Below are 19987 nucleotides of genomic sequence, written 5' to 3' on the forward strand. Positions count from 1 at the left end.
TGGACCCAAAGTCAAGGAAGTTTACATGTGTTGAATTTATTCAGAAGTTGGTAGAACATAGTGACAGGCACTAAGAAAAAAGGATTTCCTCTTTCTGTACCACAGGCACAAATCAAACACACCATCATGGCATTAGAACATAAGGCGTTGGGTTAAAGTTGAGATTTACACATGTCTCGCTTTGTCTCAGATCAGGACACGAAAAAGAAAAAGGTCAACTCTCCCTTCAGATTAAATAAATTAAAAAAAAAATGTCAAACTGGAAACCAAATCTGGCACAGCGCAAACCAAACAGTATATGAAGCACAAGTTGTTTTTTTTTTTGTGTGAAATCAATATAAAATATTTTCTGTAAGAATATAAATCCAATAAATATGTTCTCAATACTGCTTTGATAGAAAAATATTATAATAAAAAAAAAAACACTAAAATCCACCTCTCACCGAAACTGACAAACCAGAAATACGATCCTATAGGAAGGGAGCATCTACAAAACATCAGCACAATGATAAATGTATCACAGATGTAAGAATCAAATGTTACTGCTGCGGTTGGAGGTTAGTGGGGACATAAAGTTGTCTTTTAGACAAACAACAATGTAAACATGTATTTGCTTGGAGGAAACTTCAGGTACTGGAACACGTTTTCCTTGACAACAAACTGTAAATATTAGTTTGCTGGCATAATATTTGAAATAGGCCTGACAAGATATCTAAATAGTTTCACTTCGTTTCTCCGACAACACCTGATACATAACATCAGTAAATCCAACTGTAGAATTTTTATTCTTTCATTTGAATCTGTTTTGCTCGAATATGTGTTGACGAGAAAGTAGAAAATGTGTTAAGTTAATGACAGCAGTGACATTTTTCAATCACAGTACTAAATGTAAAATTCATCCTTTAAGTCTTTGTCTTCTTAAAATCCAAATGAGCGTCGCTGTCATGCTGTCACTCTCGCTATGTAGGATAAAGACCCAAGGCACAGATATTAATTCATCAGTTTTCCCTTAAGACATGACAGAAATTTCAAACTCAATATTCATTTCACAATGTTTTGACCATTAAAGGTTTCAAGTCAATTTGGAGCCCTGCCATCATCCTATATGACCCAGTTCAGACCTGGTAATCAAATCCATCCTGAGAGATCCCAAGTGGACATCGTTAAGTTCCTGGAATTTAAAATGTGTCCGGAATATGTCTCTGGTGACCACATGTGATTGGATCTCACTTCCCAGATAAATACCCAAATAAGTGCAAATGTCATTTCTGTTCACAGAAACCAAATTATGTTGTTCTTACCCAGTCTGAGTTTACAGACGTGTCCATAGGCGATGTTTGTGTGAATGTGTCGGCATGAACGTGAGAGATTTGACCAATTTAAGAAAAGTATCAATCGTATGCAGTGATCAGTGTTGATATTGAGGCGGTGGCCACAAACTAATCATCGTATGGTCACTGAAAAACTTAAAAATAGATATGACGTTACACAACTGCAGCGGGTCAGAGACGTCAGCTGAGTAAGCAGTCGTTTGATGTGGCCCAGGACACATTTGCGTTCACATGGTGAAAAGAATGTGGCCACATGTGTCCCAGACCATCTCCTAATGTGGTCTTAGTGATCAGAGCTCAGGACACATTCAGGACACAATTGGGTGAGTTCAGTTCTGAACTTAGAGCTGACCCCTGGTGATCACTCAGGGCGGATGTAAACACCAGATCTGAACAGGATTTTAAGACTTAAGTATTATTCTGAAACACACAGGGTTACACAAACTCTCTTAGCCCTGAAGTTATTCCCAGTCCCGACTTTCCAACAGTTGAGATCCTCTTCTAGCAATAAAATTCAACAATCCAAGGACTATCACCACCAAATCTTCCAAAGTAACTCATAGTGGAGAAGATATACAAATGGTTAACACTGTGATGTAAAGACGACAACATCAGATGTCTCATTCTCTGTTCTGCACCGTGTACGTCTGTGTTCCTCCCTTTGCAGTGGTTGAGGCTCTTGTTGCTCAGTGGAGTGGTGCGGTTGGGGCTCAGTCCCCCTGCAGAGCTCTCTGACAGTGGTAGATCAGGCAGTCGGGCAGGTCAGGCACCGGAGAGCGCAACCACACCGCCAGCACACCGGCGTGCACACGGCAGTGCATCAGACACGGCTGATCCTTGAGGAGCTGACAAGCGAGAATACCTTCCATCCCTGTGAGCCAAGTGAAAAATGTTACAGACCAACTTTATAAAATACTCAAGAAACATACAGTGTTTTAGAAAATGCTCTAATTGTAAATTGCATTAGTTTGCCTGACAAACCTTTTTAACCAGCAATAACCATAAATAACAAAGCATCTTGTTGCGTCCTGATGTTTTTGTGTGGCCTTATTTATGCTGTACATATATTTTTAGATTGCTGTTTCGGTATTTAAAACTATTTATCAACGTGTTTATTACAAATTCCAGCAATGGCTAAAAACGTATAAAGTTGAGATCAATGAGAGAACTGAGTGATAAATGATAAATGTCTTTTCACCTATGACTTCCACGACACCAAGCTGAAGTTTCCTCTTCAGTACATCCAGAGTGGCTGTGAGAGGCTCTTCACCGTCACTGATCAGGGTCAGATTCTGCTTTGTGTCGTGACAGAAGTCGAGCCACATTGTGCCGTACTCCTCTGTGGACACCGTCAAGGGTCTGCAGGAAAGATGAAAGTAAAGTCAGCAACGAATAGTCTCGGGAATGGTCTGCGCTTGGTAGTCAATCAAAACTCATGGAATCATAATCTCTATTGCAGAAGAATTATAAATTGATAAAATATAATAACTAAGTGAAGCCTAACCCCGAATAAGACCACATTCAAATTTGCTAGAGAAAGATTGTTTTTTTTAAATAAAGATCCATGCATGAATACTTGGCAGGTCTGTGATAATGCCAACAAAACTATCTAAAAATTTGAAAGAACGTGGTTCACACAGAATATTAATGGGTTATTTCTTGGCCCTTCCTATCCTTCAAAGTTTTGTGGAAATCAGATCAGCGGTTTTTGCATAATCCTGCTCGTAAACAAAAAATAACAAACAAACAAATGGGAGAAAACACACAAATGTGTCACCTGATGAAGGAGGTCAGAGGGAGTTTGTATGAGAACTGCAGATTCTGAGGCGTCCCATCACACAACTGATAACAAACCATCCCGGCTACTTCAACATGAACCGAAGGCCTCTTCACGGTCAGGGAATACTGGTACACTGTTTCACTGTGGCTACCCACATCCACCTCTGGACTGTCAGACACACAGGATACCTGAAAATAAAATGGCCTTTAATATAAAATACTTTCAAAGACAGCATTAGTCTTCATTCGTCATTTTGAGATCACCTCTAGTTGTTCTGAGTGAAGATCCAGCAGTATCTGTTGAATGGCAGAGGAGTTGCAAATGAAAATGACAAACACTAAGGAATCCTCCTTCAGCACATGACAGGCTGAGAGCTCCAGACTTTGGTTTGTGCACAGAGGAGTGATTTCTGAGTGGCCGAGTTCACGGAGCTCTGCAGGCAGAAGCGAACTGAGACACGGGTCTTCAGGTCTGTCAGGGTCTTCATGTTGAGAAGCATCAGCAGCTACTAAACCATCATCCTCACTGGGGGAGGGGCTACTTTCCTTCACTTCACTGTCGGCTAACTTAGCTTCGACATCACAGGGGCCATGAGCAGTCGCAGTGAAGCCCTGGGAGAGTTCTAACGTGATTGTGGACGAGGAAACACTCGGCTCTGAGGGGATGTTAGAGTCCAGTAGGTCGTCACACAGCAGGTTGTCCACGGTGCTGGGAGAAGAGGCGAGGGAGCTGGGTGTTTGCCCAGTGGCGCTCGAGGAGGAGCCCTGACCTTTGGTTTTTCTTCTGAACCGATTGGGTGTCGGCTCAGGTTTTCCCATCTGTGAGAGGAAAACAAGGTCAAAATGTTCATTTAGTATCAAACTAGCCAAGATGTACAGACCAAGCAGATGCAATGTAAAGCCAAAGTGATGAATTGAAAATGTCCTTATTAATGACTTGTGAGAGAAACATAATTATCTTTGGATTTTATATTTTTTGTTCCGATTAAATCACTTAAGAAGTTACGTTATATTTAGAGAAGTTATGAATGAGAAAAAAAATATTGTCACTACCTTCTGACATCTTCTGTTACTGCAGGATTAATCAATGAATCAGGAAAGAAATGTGCAGGGGCTATCACATGGACTTAACTTCTTTAACTTATTTCTTTCTTTGGGCTTTCATCAGATGAGTGTGAATTTTCCATGCTGAAGGTCTAAGAACCATCGGCTTAATAATGTGAGTTATTTTAAGGGAGTGCGTGTGGAATACTCCGCTTTGACTTATTAACCTTTCTCCAAATTGTGTAGCTCTTCCTCAAACAGACAAAGAATATAAGAGCTCACCAGACACATGGGGCTTTGGGAGCTGAGGCCGGAAAAAAGGGACGAAGCCAGCTGCTGTTTATCTTGTTCGGGATCAGGGGTGGGTGTGGGAGTCTGGTTGTGTGAGCTGTCAGCCCCCGCCTGCTGGCTTGGTGACCGGAGGGGACTGGGTACCTCTGCCTGGGCAACCTCCTCCACAGATTCCCTCAGGTACCCCTCCCTCCCCCACACACGCTTCACTCCGTCCAACTTCAGAGTTGTAGGGCTGAAGCAAATATGGAGAACAGATCAGTGGGAGTTCAAAAGAATTAACAAGCACATAATTCAGAGGTATGCACAGTGTGTCCGCATACCCTCCTTTGTGGGAGAGCTCGGTGCTGTCGCCCGACAGACCAGAGCTTATGGACAACAGCGTGGGAGACTGTCTGTCAGCGAGGCTGCAGGAGGCCATGCTGATGGGCAGGGACAGGCCGTACGGCTCCAGGCTCAACGCTGAGGCAAACAAGTCAGAACAATTCAAAACAAGGCGGTTCACATTGTGCCAAACATGCAACCATCTGATCGCATTCAAATGTTTTACCTTTTGCCTGAGCTAGCTCCTCCTGCCGCTGATGGGGAGGCTTGTATGGAGCGGCGCCAGCAGCCAACGCCTCTGACACAAACCCATCCAGGAACGACAGCGAGGAATCCACCTTGGAAACAAAACATCAACACAACAGCAAGTCTAAACTTCTCCTTCGGTCATGAGGTAAAGGTCGTTTGGGAAAGTTCTGCAGGATTTCAATCAAACATGTCAAATGTGAGTGTTTGCAAGAGCACCACATCTTTATCTTTTAACACTTTCTTTTGCCATGACAGAAAGAAATCACAACATTGCATTTGTATGTATTAAAAGTTATTGTTACTCTCTGCCCAGCTGAATGATACTGAATACAGTTGTGTGTCAGACATGCTAAAACAGCTACACTGAAACGGCTGCATTAATGATCCCTATTATCGTTGTTAAATACCTTTAATAATGTAATTGAGTGTGTGTCATGGAGGGCAAGTGGATGCAGGTTTCTTTTTTCAACCATTACATAATGAGAGTTTACTCTGCCAGGAGAGAGTGCCACAAGTAACCTCAAATTGATGATAATCTGCTGTGGTTGCCAGAGTAAAATCATTTACTGGTGTTGGTGGGAATTTGAAATTAAATTAAATGTGTTTTTATTATCTCTAGAACCAATTCTATGAATACTGGAAAACATTGCAATCATAAAAGCCACACACATAAACTTCATTATTGTAATTCTGCAGCCCCTTAGGTATGCTACCTCTTGAGGCTCCAGGCCAGCGTCTCGGGGTAGCACCCTGGCTCGTAGTTCAGAGTCTTGGCTGAGGTGCTGCAGCTCCTGAGCCCTCTGTCTCAGCACTGTGTCCATTGAGCTGATGTATGTTTCCAAAACCTGCTGAGCGACAGCAACACTTGCTCCGCCCGCGCAGAGCTTGGTCATTGCCATGAGGACCCAGCTCTTGGTTTCGCTGCTGGTTTGCTTCAAATCCAACAGCCTCTCCAGAAGTCGCAGGACTGTGGCTGGTTCAAGTTCCTCCATCAAGTGAGAGTATTCACCGAGAACCTGAGGAGGACAGAGGGGGGGCTTCACATGTAAAGAAGAGAACTGCCTTGTGTCTTACAAGTAACAGTGTACCTGCAGGTTTCAACTATTTCAATTTCAGACTTTTTAAGACCATTATGAATGAAATTTAACAAATATGTCAAGAACAACAGATTATCAGGAATATCAGAGACCCAGAATTAATAATTGAAGATAAGAAGAGCCTCGAAGAGAATAACCCTCAAAAAAGCCATGTTGTCTCACAAACTACCGATAGAGAAAGTGGGTATTCATATTGTTTCTCACAGCCAAGGAACATCTACTGACATACTTTCTGACCAGGGTGTTTGTAGTTCTCAGTTATCAGTTTAAAGAGAATTACAAGAAAAAGACACATTACAATCTACACATGCCGCCAAAACACTCTGTTGCTATTAAAAATGCTTTTAAGTGCAACAGAACCTTGAGTATAAGATCACTGAGCTCTTCTCAACGGGCACTTCTCTCCTTCTAAGATGCATGATTTTTGTCAAATTGATCTCTAAACTATTCAAATGATCTGCAAGAGGAACTTTGGCAATGAGCTTTACTAATGTTGCTTCTAAATGGGCTCGTCTTTATATCCTGTAGTTATGATAATCCCGCCCAATGTCAGCTGGAATTAGCTCCAGCCCCCAGGACCAGAAAAGGATAAATAATATAGATAATGGATGGATAGCTATGCTAACTGGCACTAAATGAAATGTATAATGTATTAATATATATGCTTTTATTTAAATACTCTTCCTTTTTTCGTCTGCAAATTAAGTAATTAGTGAAGTGTGCTCAATTAAATACTGTATTTATTTTCCCTTTTTGTTCTCATTAATAGTACATAAGACTTTTGCAAAGTGCTCAATATAACAGCACTCACCCAGCTGATGACTTGGAGGAAGCGCTGTGGCAGCTTGCCAGGTTCTCCTCGCAGCAGGGAGACATAGGAATCCACAGCAAACAGCCTCAGCTTCCTGTCCTCCTCCACACTGTCAAATCCTGGGCCATTAAAGAGAAGATAAGCATTAAAATCCAATCAATATCAGGATCCAATTACTGAACAGCTATGGCACAACTCAGGAACACCGCAGATTAAGTTGTGGTTATCTCACCCTCGGACAGCAGCTTAAGGAAACTGTTTGGGATGTCAGGCTGCATCATGTCTCCGCCCACTGAAAACACTGTGTTCATGGTCTCGATGAACCATTCATTGTCTGGTGCATATGTATAATGTTTATAGGAAATATCAACACAAGTAATAGAAAAAAAACAAGGTCTCTTAAAAAATAAATCTGTGTATTATTTAAGAACTGGATTATTGATTTCAATGAAGACCATATTTTCACGAAACTTCGGACTGTGTTGAAATCTGATGAAGCAACCAAGAGGAAGTATACAAATGTAAAGAATTGCACCACCGTGATAAAGTTACACCAGAGTAATAATTAATGATCAGAAACAGGATGGGGATGTACAGACATTCATAATAATATATGAGATGTAGTTGACAGCGATTTAAGAATAATTTGATTCCTGGATCAGTGAAACTTAATACAGCAGGTATTGTGGTTTTGTTGATAGATATTATTTCAATATTTAAAACAATGTATTTCTATAACCATTGTAAGTGCCGGTATTTAAGTTCATGAATGAAAAGGTTAAAATGTAACTGATACAGGCAGTATTTGTATTATTCGCTTCTTGAGGCGGAACTAATGTGCTTTGTTCGTAGCCCCGGGGGCCAAGATCACTGTGACACTGCAAACGGCAGGTGCACGGTGCGCGTTTTGTCACCAAAGCTATAAAACTTGTAATGCACATCAAAACCTCTTTTTACGGCAAGCGGCCAACGAGGTATGTTTATATTAATGTCGACACTGAGCGTCATTTTGTGTTCGCTATATGTGTATAATGTGCTGCGATATGTATGGAAATGTTTTGTACTGTGTTTTTACATACTTTCAGTTCTCACGGCGTAACGTGTAAAGCGTGATGGTGTTGATAAGATGGAGAGGGAGAGAGGAGACATGCCACCGCAATAAACGCCCGTTCAAAGGAACCGACCTGTGTCTTGTGTCGTCGTAAGAGGAGCTACAGTGAGAACTCGACTGCTCGGCGCGGGTAGGCGAGACGACGAGACCGCAGCTGTGTGACGACGTGACGGGATCACTCGGCATCGCAGCAGAGCGGAAAAGCAACGCACTTCAATCACTGTCGCCATAGCGGCGGCAATATATGGAAGGTAAACTGTGTCACATGCGCAAGTTTCAAGGCAAAGCCAAGAGGTGCTCCACCATCACCTTCAAGTGAAAGCGGTGTGAGAAGTGGCTCAACTAACTTAAAAAGGACTCAGTTCTGTACATAATGTGTGTTGATGTGTGTTACTCCTCTTAAGCAGCTTATTGTATAAGTGCTAAGTGAATGGGAAAGTAATACTTGTAAATTTTGATTTATGAAAATAGCAGTGTTTAAAGGGTGACTGAAGTGAAATTTAAAGGGCCAGTCCACTAATGTGAAAACCTTTTCTTGTGTGAAGTACAAGTATATTTGAGATTTTTGTTGCATTTTTACAAAGGTATTTGTTTTGCTTTTAAATTTGAGTGAAGTGAAAATACTATTTTATTTAATGCAATATGAAAGTCCATATTCAGACCTGCATGGCTACTTTACTGAAAGCCTTCTGTAGCTTACATTTATACATAGCCTAATCTAATCCATTTGAAGCTCAATAGCTACACACATCCCATAGCCATTCAAGTCATCTCAAAATGTCTTACAAAAGTTCAGAGACCTGCCACAAGAATGCCGAATCACCTGCTCAACATGAAGCTACAGACCCTGACTTCCCAGAAGAGGAGAAAAGCCTACGAAGAAGCGAAAGAACAAGAACCTTAACAGAAAAGGGTAGAGAACTTCAAGAGGAAAGGCTAAAGGGTATCCAACGTCGATATAGAGTAATCTATGAGAGGTGGAGGTGTCAGGCAAGAATAGGCAAGGATATATTGACTGATGAGGCATCCAAGGATGAATTGGGTGAGCTTATTGATAACATACAAAGCACATGCACAAAGGTAAAGAACATTTATGAAGAGTTGCGGGAAATACAAACTCCTGAGCCAGACCTGCGGCGCAGAGTTGACACGTGCGTATCGCTTTCAGGATTTATGATTGAAAAGGCAGAAAGGCAGCTTAAAGGGCATACAGCAGAGGAAGAAGAACCCTGGCCTGATGTTGGATCTGTACTCGACTCAACAGGCTCCTTATCAAGACCATTATCTCAAAGATCGAAACGTGGCTCCAACTACACCAGTGTCTGCTCAGTAAAAAGGTATGAGGCTGCAGCTGAAGCTGCTGCATCCCGGGAAGTTTTGGCGGTTTTGGAGGAACAAGAAAGGGAAACAACAGAGCTTCGGAGGCTAGAAACTGAGAATCTAGCCACACAACAAGCAATGCAAGACAGGCGTAAAAGAATCGAAAGGTTAGAAGAAGTTAAGAAGTTTAACGCTGCTAGAGCAAGAGTGAAGGTCTATGAACAAATTGAAGAAAGGTCTGAAGCAAGCAACTCCCTAAATGAAGCATTACGATTAGGAAAAACTCAAGGTCTTCACACTTATGCCCCAAACCCCCCATTCATTCCTCAAGCTCCACCTACTTCAATGCCCATGCCTCAAGCGCAGAACAGCTCAGACTTGGTCAACATGCTAGCAGAAGCTATAAGTGCCAATCGTCTTCCAACACCAGAGCCTGCATTATTCATTGGAGATCCCTTGAAATACAAGGACTGGAAACTCTCCTTTGAAACATTGATAAACAGGAAAAACATCCCAAAGAACGAAAAACTGTACTACCTAAGAAAGTACTTGGGTGGTGCTGCGAAGAAAGCTGTTGAAGGATTCTTCCTACTGGGCACTGAAGTAGCATACGACTCAGCCTGGCAACTGTTGGATAAACGTTTTGGAGACCCATTCATTATTGGGAAGTCCTACAGAGACAAGCTAAGTGCATGGCCAAAAATAAGCTCTAAAGAAGGTTTCGAGCTAAGAGAATTTGCAGACTTCCTCGAGAGCTGTCAAGCCGCAATGCCCCATGTCAAGACATTGGAAGTTCTCAATGACTGCAACGAGAGTCAAAAAATTCTCCTTAAATTGCCAGATTGGCTGGCATCCAGTTGGAACCGCAAGGCAATGGAATACAGACAAGCAAATGCTGAGTACCCTCCATTCAAAGTATTGGTAAACTTCCTGTCAAAGGAAGCAGATCTTGCTTGTGATCCCATATCTTCAATACAAGCGCTCAAGAGTGTGGAAGGTGAAAAACCAAAGCATCCAAGAAGCCAAACCATTCAAGCAAAGACACTGTCCACAAACACAACAGAAAGCAGCATCTCAGAATGTGTATTCTGCAAAAGGAAAGGACATGTACTCGCCAAGTGCAGAAAGTTTGGTGAAAAGACAGTTCAAGAGCGTAACAAGTTTGTGCAAGTAGAGAAGCTTTGCTTTGGATGTTTAGGAAGTGGTCATATTTCAAGAAAGTGTGACAACAAGAGCATATGTGAACGGTGTCAGAAAGGACACCCAACATGTTTACATGATGACAAATTCAAGGATCATCAATGGTCAATGACTCCAAAGGTGGACACCAAAGAAATAGCTGCAACAGCAACTACTAACAGAATCCTACAAGACGGTTCGAGTACACAGACATCCTCAATTGTACCGGTCTGGGTCTCATCCACAAAACAGCCGAATCATGAAGTCCTTGTCTATGCACTCTTAGACACACAGAGCGACACAACTTTCATTCTGGATGAAGTTGCCCAAAACCTCAACACAACCAAAGAGAATGTAAGTCTGAAGCTATCCACAATGTCTACAAGGTCAGCAGTCATAGCTTGTCAGAAACTAACACATCTACAAGTGAGAGGATATGATTCGGAGAAGAGGATTTCATTGCCACCTCTTTTCACACGAGAGTTCATTCCAGCAGACAGGTCACACATTCCAACTTCTGAAACTGCTCATAAATGGACTCATCTGGAGCAATTGGTAGACAAAATTCCACCACCATTGGATTGCGAAGTTGGCCTCTTGATTGGCTATAACTGTCACCAAGCCCTTCTCCCAAGAGAGATTCTGTCTGGAAAAGAGAATCAGCCATACGGACAGTTAACAGACCTGGGCTGGAGCATTGTTGGCTGCTCCAATCAAGCAAGTGACCACGGTGATTCAATAGGAACCAGTCACAAAATGATGGTACGGCAAGTGACCCCTGATGCACAGCCGTCTGCTAGGCTAAAGAGGGAGGTGCACTTTGTGTGCAGAACACATGTTAAAGAGATCAATCCAACAGACATTATCAAAGCTCTCGAATCTGATTTCACAGAGCGTACCACAGATGGTAATCCAATCTCGCAGGAAGACCTCCTCTTCTTGTCAAAAGTGAAAGAAGGTGTAAAGCAGAAGGAAAATGGTCACTATGAACTCCCACTTCCTTTCAAAACAGACAAGCCCAATCTCCCAGACAACAAACAGTGTGCAGTTCACAGGCTCATGTCATTAGAGCGACGACTAAGGAAAAACGAGCAGTATTGCAAGGATTATGTCCAGTTCATGAACGACATAATCGAACGAGGAGATGCTGAGAAAGTTCCACAGTCCGAACTCAATGACCAACCAGCATGGTATATCCCGCATCACGGTGTCTACCACCCCCACAAACCCGGGAAGATCCGTGTGGTTTTCGACTGTTCTGCACGGTTTCAGGAAACCTCTCTAAATGACCATCTCTTGACTGGACCAGACTTGACTAACACCTTAGTTGGAGTGCTTTGTCGATTCAGAAAGGGTCCAATAGCCATAATGTGTGATGTCGAGAGAATGTTTCACCAATTTCACGTTGCAAAGGAACATCAAGACTACCTCAGATTCCTCTGGTGGGATAAAGGCAATCTTGACACAAAACCCTCAGTGTACAGGATGAGAGTACACCTGTTTGGGGCAGCCTCATCCCCTGGCTGCTCCAACTTTGGCCTCAAACATCTGGCATCGCAGGGTCATGGAAAGTTCAGCGAAGAGTCCATCAAGTTCATACAGAGAAGCTTTTACGTTGACGATGGCTTAACAGGTGTAGAGTCAGCGGCGGAAGCCATACATCTGGTGGAAGAGTCAAGAGCTTTATGCAGAACAGGAAACCTACGGCTGCATAAATTTGTGTCCAATGACAAGGAAGTAGTGGAAGCAATACCACTTGAGGAACGTGCGCAAACCAAGGATCAAGACATGGCTCTTGGAGAACCATATATAGAACGAGCACTCGGAGTTCAGTGGTGCGTCGAAGCGGATTATTTCCAGTTTAGAGTTGTGGTTAAGGAAAATCCCCTGACAAGGAGAGGTGTTCTTTCGACTGTTGCCTCCATCTATGATCCATTAGGGTTTGTGGCCCCCTTCATCCTAGTCGGCAAACAGATTCTTCAGGCGCTATGCAAAGACAAAGTAGGCTGGGATGAAGATCTCCCTGAACACATTCTTCCGCAATGGGAGGAATGGCTAAGAGATTTGCCTCAGTTGGCAGCGCTGAAGATTCCAAGGAGCTACCTCCCATCAAACTTCGGGAAGGTCATAAGATATGAGCTTCACAGCTTTTCAGATGCAAGTTTTCAAGGCTATGGTGCATGCTCGTATCTTCGAGCAATAAGTGAACTGGGACACATCAGTTGCTCTCTTGTCATTGGGAAGGCAAGAGTAGCTCCTGTCAAACTAACGACCATTCCAAGACTTGAGTTATCTTCAGCTGTGACATCCGTCCGCAACGCAGACCTCATCAAGGGTGAACTTGAGATTGAAGGCCTGCAAGAGTATTACTGGACTGACTCACAGGTGGTCCTCGGCTACGTGAACAACGACGCCAAGAGGTTCCACACATTTGTAGCCAACAGAATCCAACGCATACGATCCAGCACAAGCCCTGAACAGTGGCGACATGTCAGGTCTGAAAGCAATCCAGCCGACCATGCCTCCAGAGGGTTGAGTGCAGTTCAGCTGAAGGAGTCTAATTGGCTTAAAGGACCCAACTTCCTTTGGCAGCAAATTCCGCCATGTGAAGAAGAGAAAGTAGAAGTAGAAACGACAGACCCAGAGCTTCGCAAAGCCTATGCTCATGCAGCTAAGACAGAGGAGGCGAATGCAATGGCAAACCGCTTCACTAAGTTTTCTGACTGGAACAGAGCTGTGAGAGCCATCGCCAGGCTCAAGAGATATGTCAGAGAATTCAAAGGACTTCAACCAAGAACTAATGAAACAACCAATCTCGAAGAAAGAAGAGAAGCGGAAGTTTTCATTATCAAGCTGACGCAAGAAGAAGCCTTTGCTGGCGACATTCAAAGAATCAGGTTCCAGAAAGGAGACATTCGGAGCAAGCACAACAAGTTGCACAGGTTGAATGCCTTCCTGGACAAAAACAATGTTCTCAGGGTGGGAGGACGGTTGTCAAAATCAGCCTTACACCACGACATAAAACATCCTGCAATTCTTCCACGAAAATCTCATGTGTCAGCCCTCCTCATCAAACATTATCATGAGCGAGTATTCCATCAAGGAAGAGGCATGACCATGAACGAATTGCGTGCAAATGGAATATGGGTCTTTGGATGTGGGAATGTGGTCTCCTCACACATTTATAAGTGTGTAAAATGTAGGAGATACAGAAGATCTACAGAGGTGCAACAAATGGCAGATCTGCCGCAAGAAAGGGCTGAAGAATCCCCCCCCTTTACTTACTGTGGTCTTGACTGTTTCGGCCCCTTTATCGTAAAGGAAGGAAGAAAGGAATTAAAACGCTATGGGTTGCTGTTTACCTGCTTATGTTCGAGAGCAGTACACATAGAAACACTCGATGACTTGACAACAGACGCATTCATGAATGCACTTCGAACAGTTATGGCTATCAGAGGACCTGTGCGCCAAATAAGATGTGATCAGGGAACAAACTTCATGGGCGCTAGGAGAGTCCTTTCTGAGTTGCTCAAAGGAATAGATCCTGAACGTCAGCGAGCATTCGGCTGTGAATTTGTGCTGAACGTCCCATCAGCTAGCCACATGGGTGGGGTCTGGGAGCGTCAGATTCGGACAGTCCGAAGCATCTTGATGGTTATGCTTGACCAAGCCGCAAGCAGACTCGACACCACAACTTTGAGAACGTTTCTTTACGAAACGATGGCTATAATCAATAGCAGGCCACTAAGTGTTGAGCATCTTAATGATCCTACTGGTCCGGAGCCCCTCACTCCAAACCACATACTGACCATGAAATCCTCAATCATTCTGCCACCTCCAGGACAGTTTTGCAAGGAAGACCTGTACCTGTGCAAAAGGTGGAGAAAGGTGCAGTTCTTAGCCAATGAGTTTTGGCAAAGATGGAAGCGAGAATACCTGCTGAACCTCCAACAACGACGGAAATGGCAAAAAATATCAAGGAACTCGCAAATAGATGACATTGTGATCCTTCAAGAAGATGGCTCACCAAGGAATGAATGGAAGCTTGCTAAAGTTGTGGAAGTGTATCCCAGTGCAGATGGCATGGTACGGAAACTGAAACTTCTAGTTAGCGACACTACATTTGACAAAGGCAAACCACTCACTAGATCAGTTCATCTTGAGAGGCCTATACACAAGGTAGTCACCTTACTTGAGGCCAGCTCAATCACATAAGGTCACTTTCAATGATGCTTAAGAACATTTTTTTGTTTATTCCACTTATATTTTGTTGTACCGGAAAATCCCACATTTAGGTGGATGAGTGATTTGGTGGGAGTGTAAGTGCCGGTATTTAAGTTCATGAATGAAAAGGTTAAAATGTAACTGATACAGGCAGTATTTGTATTATTCGCTTCTTGAGGCGGAACTAATGTGCTTTGTTCGTAGCCCCGGGGGCCAAGATCACTGTGACACTGCAAACGGCAGGTGCACGGTGCGCGTTTTGTCACCAAAGCTATAAAACTTGTAATGCACATCAAAACCTCTTTTTACGGCAAGCGGCCAACGAGGTATGTTTATATTAATGTCGACACTGAGCGTCATTTTGTGTTCGCTATATGTGTATAATGTGCTGCGATATGTATGGAAATGTTTTGTACTGTGTTTTTACATACTTTCAGTTCTCACGGCGTAACGTGTAAAGCGTGATGGTGTTGATAAGATGGAGAGGGAGAGAGGAGACATGCCACCGCAATAAACGCCCGTTCAAAGGAACCGACCTGTGTCTTGTGTCGTCGTAAGAGGAGCTACAACCATGGTCATTTTTTATAAGGAGTATAGATTTGACACAGAGTATCTCACTGAGAAGGATATTTTTCTGCTAGTTCTGCCACCTTCCCCGTCAGGTCAATAGTAGTGTAGTCATCTGGACTGACGCGCAGAAACTCCAGCATCTTGTCCACAATGACCATGACGTTCTGGGCGTTAGTGATCCGAAAGAGCAACTCCACCGTCTGCAAGATAACACATGACGCACCAAATCCTGTAACCCTGTAAAGTCTGTAATGCCAAAATCCAAACTAGACCAACTGCTTGTCTCACCTCACGCTTGATGATGAGGTCAGGGTGGTCCAGACACTCTATGATGGTCATCTGATGCTGCAGGGCCAGTTTAGGATCCTGTTGGACCACGTAGGTGAGAGCCTTCAAGCCTAAAATAACAGCAGATAAATAAGAGCTTATATGTTAAATCGTGATTCTCGCTGGATACAAACTAAATGCATTATATATACCTTGTTTTCTTCTAAACTTACCAAGATATTTCAGATTTATCTTCTGTGACAGAACAAAGTTGCCGATGCACTTTGCAGCTTTTTCCAAAAGGTCCGATTTGGGATGAATCGTGTAAACACATTTTACACACTCATATAATATTGCTAGAAGTAAAGAGAGAAGAATGTAAGTGGCTCCTGGAACTAATTAAACGACTGAAAACACATTTATTAGACGTTGCTCTCAATGTGACTCACCGTAGGTAATGTTGTGGTTCATCTCTGCTCTTTGTAAAGACTCATCGAGGATTTCATACATGATCTCACTGGCGCTGCGAACAAAGAGCAGACAGAATTTATTATCAGAGCAAAAACACACAAAAGCAATAAGTAATAATTACCCAGCATTCCCCACAGAGTTAATTAGATCTATGACAGTAACATGTGCGCAAGGGTCATTCTCACGCACAACTGAATCTCAGGTACACAGACGAAAGAAGGAAAGAACTGATTTGATGCTGCAGCTGAAACTACGAGGTCTGACTATCTGCGTGGATGGTAAAAATGTGTGAAAAAATGTCAGTTCATGATTAAATTGTGGTGGGACAAATTAGAAAATGGTGGACTGCCTCAGTCTAGATATTAAATGAAAAACACTGACTTACTTCTGATCATTTTTTCCAAGTAAGGACAATATTCTGAGAAGCTGGATTTGAAGCCACGGAGCAGGAACACTGTGATAATTAAAATCTATGGGCAGCTTTCCTCCCACCACCTGCTTTAATATGGTGACAAAACTCGCTGTCAAGTCCTTGTAACCGTCTGGATTCTCCTGAAACAACAAAAAGTATGTCACATGAGACTGCATGAGACTGCACGATGTCTGTTTAATGTTTGTTTTTTTAAGAGAAAATCAAACTACCTGGATCAACTGTAAGTAGATGTGCAGTGAAGCTGTCATCACACCGGGATCCTTGTCGCACAGAGCTTTGCGAAACTTGTTGTGGATGTGTTGAACCTGATTCGGTGCTATTAGGTAGAATTTGTAAAGTGCCAGCACCGCTTTTCGTCTAATGATTTCTCTACAAATATGTTATGAGAAATGGTTAGAAATCATATTATTCAAGCAAATCTTTTTAATTTACCATAGAAATAAACATGTACGTAATTGAACTGGAAGCCAATAAGCATTTCTTACTTTGGGTGATTGAGTTTCTCCTCCACCAGAGGAAGGATTGCAGGTATCATATCTTTGGGAAACATTTGGCTGACGACAGTGAGAGCCATGCACACTTCAATAAGGTTTGTGCTCTGGAGGTCCTGCAAACAGAAAATACATCATCATCATCTCCTATTCCTGCTCAGACTCAAGATGACGAATGCTGTAAAAACTCACACCCACCTTTAATACAGTGTTCACAAGAAGAAGCAGCAGCTCATGATTTTCATTCAGAAACAAGGACACAGCGAGGTACCCTGCAAAATAACACACAATTACATTTGACTGTGGCAGCGGAGGAAGATTCAGTGGAGATTTTTTTCTTTATATTTGGATCAATAAAGTTGTGTGAAGACACAAGAAGAAGGCTGATCGTTTGTTTGTGAGACTGAGTGAGTAATGCAGATCGATGGGTAACGATTCTAAGCAATGATTAAGCGTTTCAGCTTAATACAGACAAACATACCGACTCTTTTCTCCAGAGCAGTCCCTTGCTGAGCCAGTTTGATGGCATGAATGTAGCTGAAAGAAGCTTCATAACCCAGACTTTCACAGTAGATCGCTCTCACCATCAGCTCCTTCATCTGCCTCTGAATCATAATATGACCCAAGGAAGAAGATAAACACATAAATAGTTTTAGGCCCCATTTGATTGATTTGAATGATCTAGTTCCTTGTAGAAAAAACAAACAAGAAAGTCAGAAGAACCGTACCATGGTGGTGTTGGGGGAGGATACCTGTTCTTTGATAGATACTAGTTCACGCTGGATAAGTTTCTCCTCCTCCTGAACGAGAGAAACACACAACACACAAGGTTGATAGAACTAATGTCTCAACAAAACTGAGCATGTTAGGTTATAGAAACATTCTTCAGCTTGTTAACATATCACAATTTTACTGGAAAAGCCCATGGCGCCCTTTCAGAATATTTCAAAATTTTCTTTAAAACAGAGCAAGTGCTAAATGTGAAATAACCACTGTTATTAAGGCATTATTGTCAATTTTTTACAACTTTTTCACATGTAACTTCTTCACCAGTCAACTGGGAACAGGGCGGTGTGGCCTAGGGGGTAAGGTGGGCGTTCTCCAACATGAAGGTTGCCGGTTTAAACCCCACTCTTCCGCATCTGCATGCCGAAGTGTCCTTGGCAAGATACTGAACCCCTAAATGGCCCCTCATAAATGTTGAGTGTACTAAAAATGTAAGTTGCTATGGACAAAAGCGTCAGCTAAATGTAATGTAACAAATAGTGGATATTTTATCACACCAACAAACTAACAAAGAACAATTCTGCCATCTAGTGAATCATCTTTAAACTTCTTTTTACTGCCCACTCTCTCACGTCAAATAGCAGGTGCTGTAATATTTACAATGAGTCAGGACTAATTTGTACTCGTGAAATTATGATTTCACAGCTTGTAGTTGTACCACACATTATGTCAATACAGAGAAGTGGTATGTCCTTTGTGACAAAACGGTCAGGCCAGCCGCACTTTAGAAATGAATACACATTTTACGGTAAAGGCCCTTGGAGTGGGGGTCAACATGAACAAGACTGAGGTGAAATGTGTGCGTCACCTCCTCTCAAGGATAAAATATATGTACTTGATATAATCAAGTTTTGAGTGCCATAATGAAAAGGTATCCAGCTTTGCCCTTAATTCTCTCAGGAATTCTACTGTAAAATTCTCTAAAACGTGGCACAAAGACACTATGAACAAGAGTGAGGTGAAATTTCATTTTCACCTCTTAAGGAATTCTTTGAAAAAGTTTTTGATAAGAGCAAGTTTTGAATACCATAATGAAAATTGAGCTGACTTTCCCTTTCATTTTCTCAAAATTCTCAAAGTAAAAACACTTGAAACTTGACACACAGAAAGTGGGAGACACCAGGCACAAGATTGTGGTGAAATGTCTCTGTCAACTCTGTATAATATTCAATTTCACATTCATTGTGTATGTTTGTGTGTGTATAAAAAGAATTTGCAGCTGTAAAAATAATATGTACATGTGTTAAAACGTTTTGTGTAAACAGATACAGTTTGTACACGTGTTATAAAAGCTATAGAAATACTGTATGCACGTAAACGTTTTATACATATCATTTGTACATTAGTACAGATTTATAGGTTTCTGGTGTGTGTGTGTGTGGGGGGGGGGTTAATACAAGTTTGTGGCAGAATATGTTCAGAGAGGCTGTTGACAGTTTGACTCGTAATGACGTGGATGTCTGAGCTTTACAAAACAGACCAATCACCTGTTACTTTAGCTGAACATCCTCTTGGTAACAACAGCAGAAACTAGGAGCTCAGATATCATCTGGATATTTACAGACCATAAACACAGCTTCTGCAGTTAGCATGGTCGGGTTAGCCAAAGCGTTTGATCAGAAGCTGTCAGAGACTCGTGTTGCTCCTCTGAGCTGCAGCTGTCAATAACACACTCACATGTTTGGACGTCAGCTCGGTGATTCCCCTGATGAGGTTTCCCAGTTTGGAGGAGGAGGAGAGTTTAGCAGATCCAGGCTGAGAGTCCAGAGACAGGAGGCTGGGCAGAGCTGTCAGGGTCTTCTCCACAACGTCGCTCATCTTGGCAGCGGGTTTGTTCGTCCTACAACACAACCATCAAATCACCTCTTTATCCCGGGGACTCGCTCCCACATAGAGACACTCACTGTCGGCTGTGACGCCTTTAAACAGACCAGGAGAGAGGAGCGCTACGCCGACTGTCCGCCATTGTTTTGATTCAGCAGCGCAGCCAAGGCTTGTCACGACGTCACTTCCGCCTGAATTTGAAAAACTTTATTAAAAAGCCTAAACACAAACAGTGACTGCAGCAGTAGCAAAGAGTCATAGTATATTCTAAAAGGTAAAATACACAATATGTAAAATATGTAATACTGAGAATGAGTCCCTTGTTGAACTTTACACTAACCTACTATAAACTCAACGTAAACATGAAATTAGAGCCATTAGACAT

General features: G+C 42.5%; 2 protein-coding genes across 4 annotated transcripts; one reads left to right on the plus strand and one right to left on the minus strand.

Moving 5' to 3' along the window:
• Window positions 1-11: 11 nt before the first annotated feature.
• Window positions 12-19754, minus strand: ap4e1 (adaptor related protein complex 4 subunit epsilon 1). The gene is made up of 21 exons (XM_062389847.1): window positions 19456-19754; window positions 17721-17792; window positions 17474-17597; window positions 17191-17264; window positions 16987-17108; window positions 16711-16870; window positions 16454-16620; window positions 16047-16120; window positions 15831-15953; window positions 15619-15728; window positions 15391-15530; window positions 7159-7271; window positions 6927-7045; window positions 5732-6034; window positions 4996-5107; window positions 4769-4907; window positions 4437-4680; window positions 3375-3929; window positions 3109-3299; window positions 2530-2690; window positions 12-2202 (listed from the first exon to the last, which is right to left on the minus strand). Exons 1-21 carry the CDS (start codon window positions 19594-19596, stop codon window positions 2042-2044), a joined length of 3405 nt encoding a protein of 1134 aa, XP_062245831.1. The 5' UTR covers window positions 19597-19754; the 3' UTR covers window positions 12-2041.
• On the plus strand, window positions 7675-15291 carry LOC133955151 (uncharacterized). 3 transcript variants are annotated; one of them, XR_009920848.1, is made up of 3 exons: window positions 7675-7900; window positions 8012-8288; window positions 15198-15291. XR_009920848.1 is itself a non-coding variant. In XM_062389837.1 (2 exons), the coding sequence occupies exon 1, from the start codon at window positions 13771-13773 to the stop codon at window positions 14749-14751; it is 981 nt and encodes a 326-aa protein (XP_062245821.1). In that variant the 5' UTR covers window positions 13701-13770; the 3' UTR covers window positions 14752-15086; window positions 15198-15291. The 3 variants fall into 3 exon arrangements, 1 of the variants encoding a protein (XP_062245821.1); XR_009920847.1 differs by having other exon boundaries at window positions 7675-8288; XM_062389837.1 differs by lacking the exons at window positions 7675-7900; window positions 8012-8288 and adding an exon at window positions 13701-15086.
• Window positions 19755-19987: the final 233 nt, after the last annotated feature.

This window comes from Platichthys flesus, chromosome 6, assembly GCF_949316205.1.
Source record: "Platichthys flesus chromosome 6, fPlaFle2.1, whole genome shotgun sequence".
NCBI lineage: Eukaryota > Metazoa > Chordata > Actinopteri > Pleuronectiformes > Pleuronectidae > Platichthys > Platichthys flesus.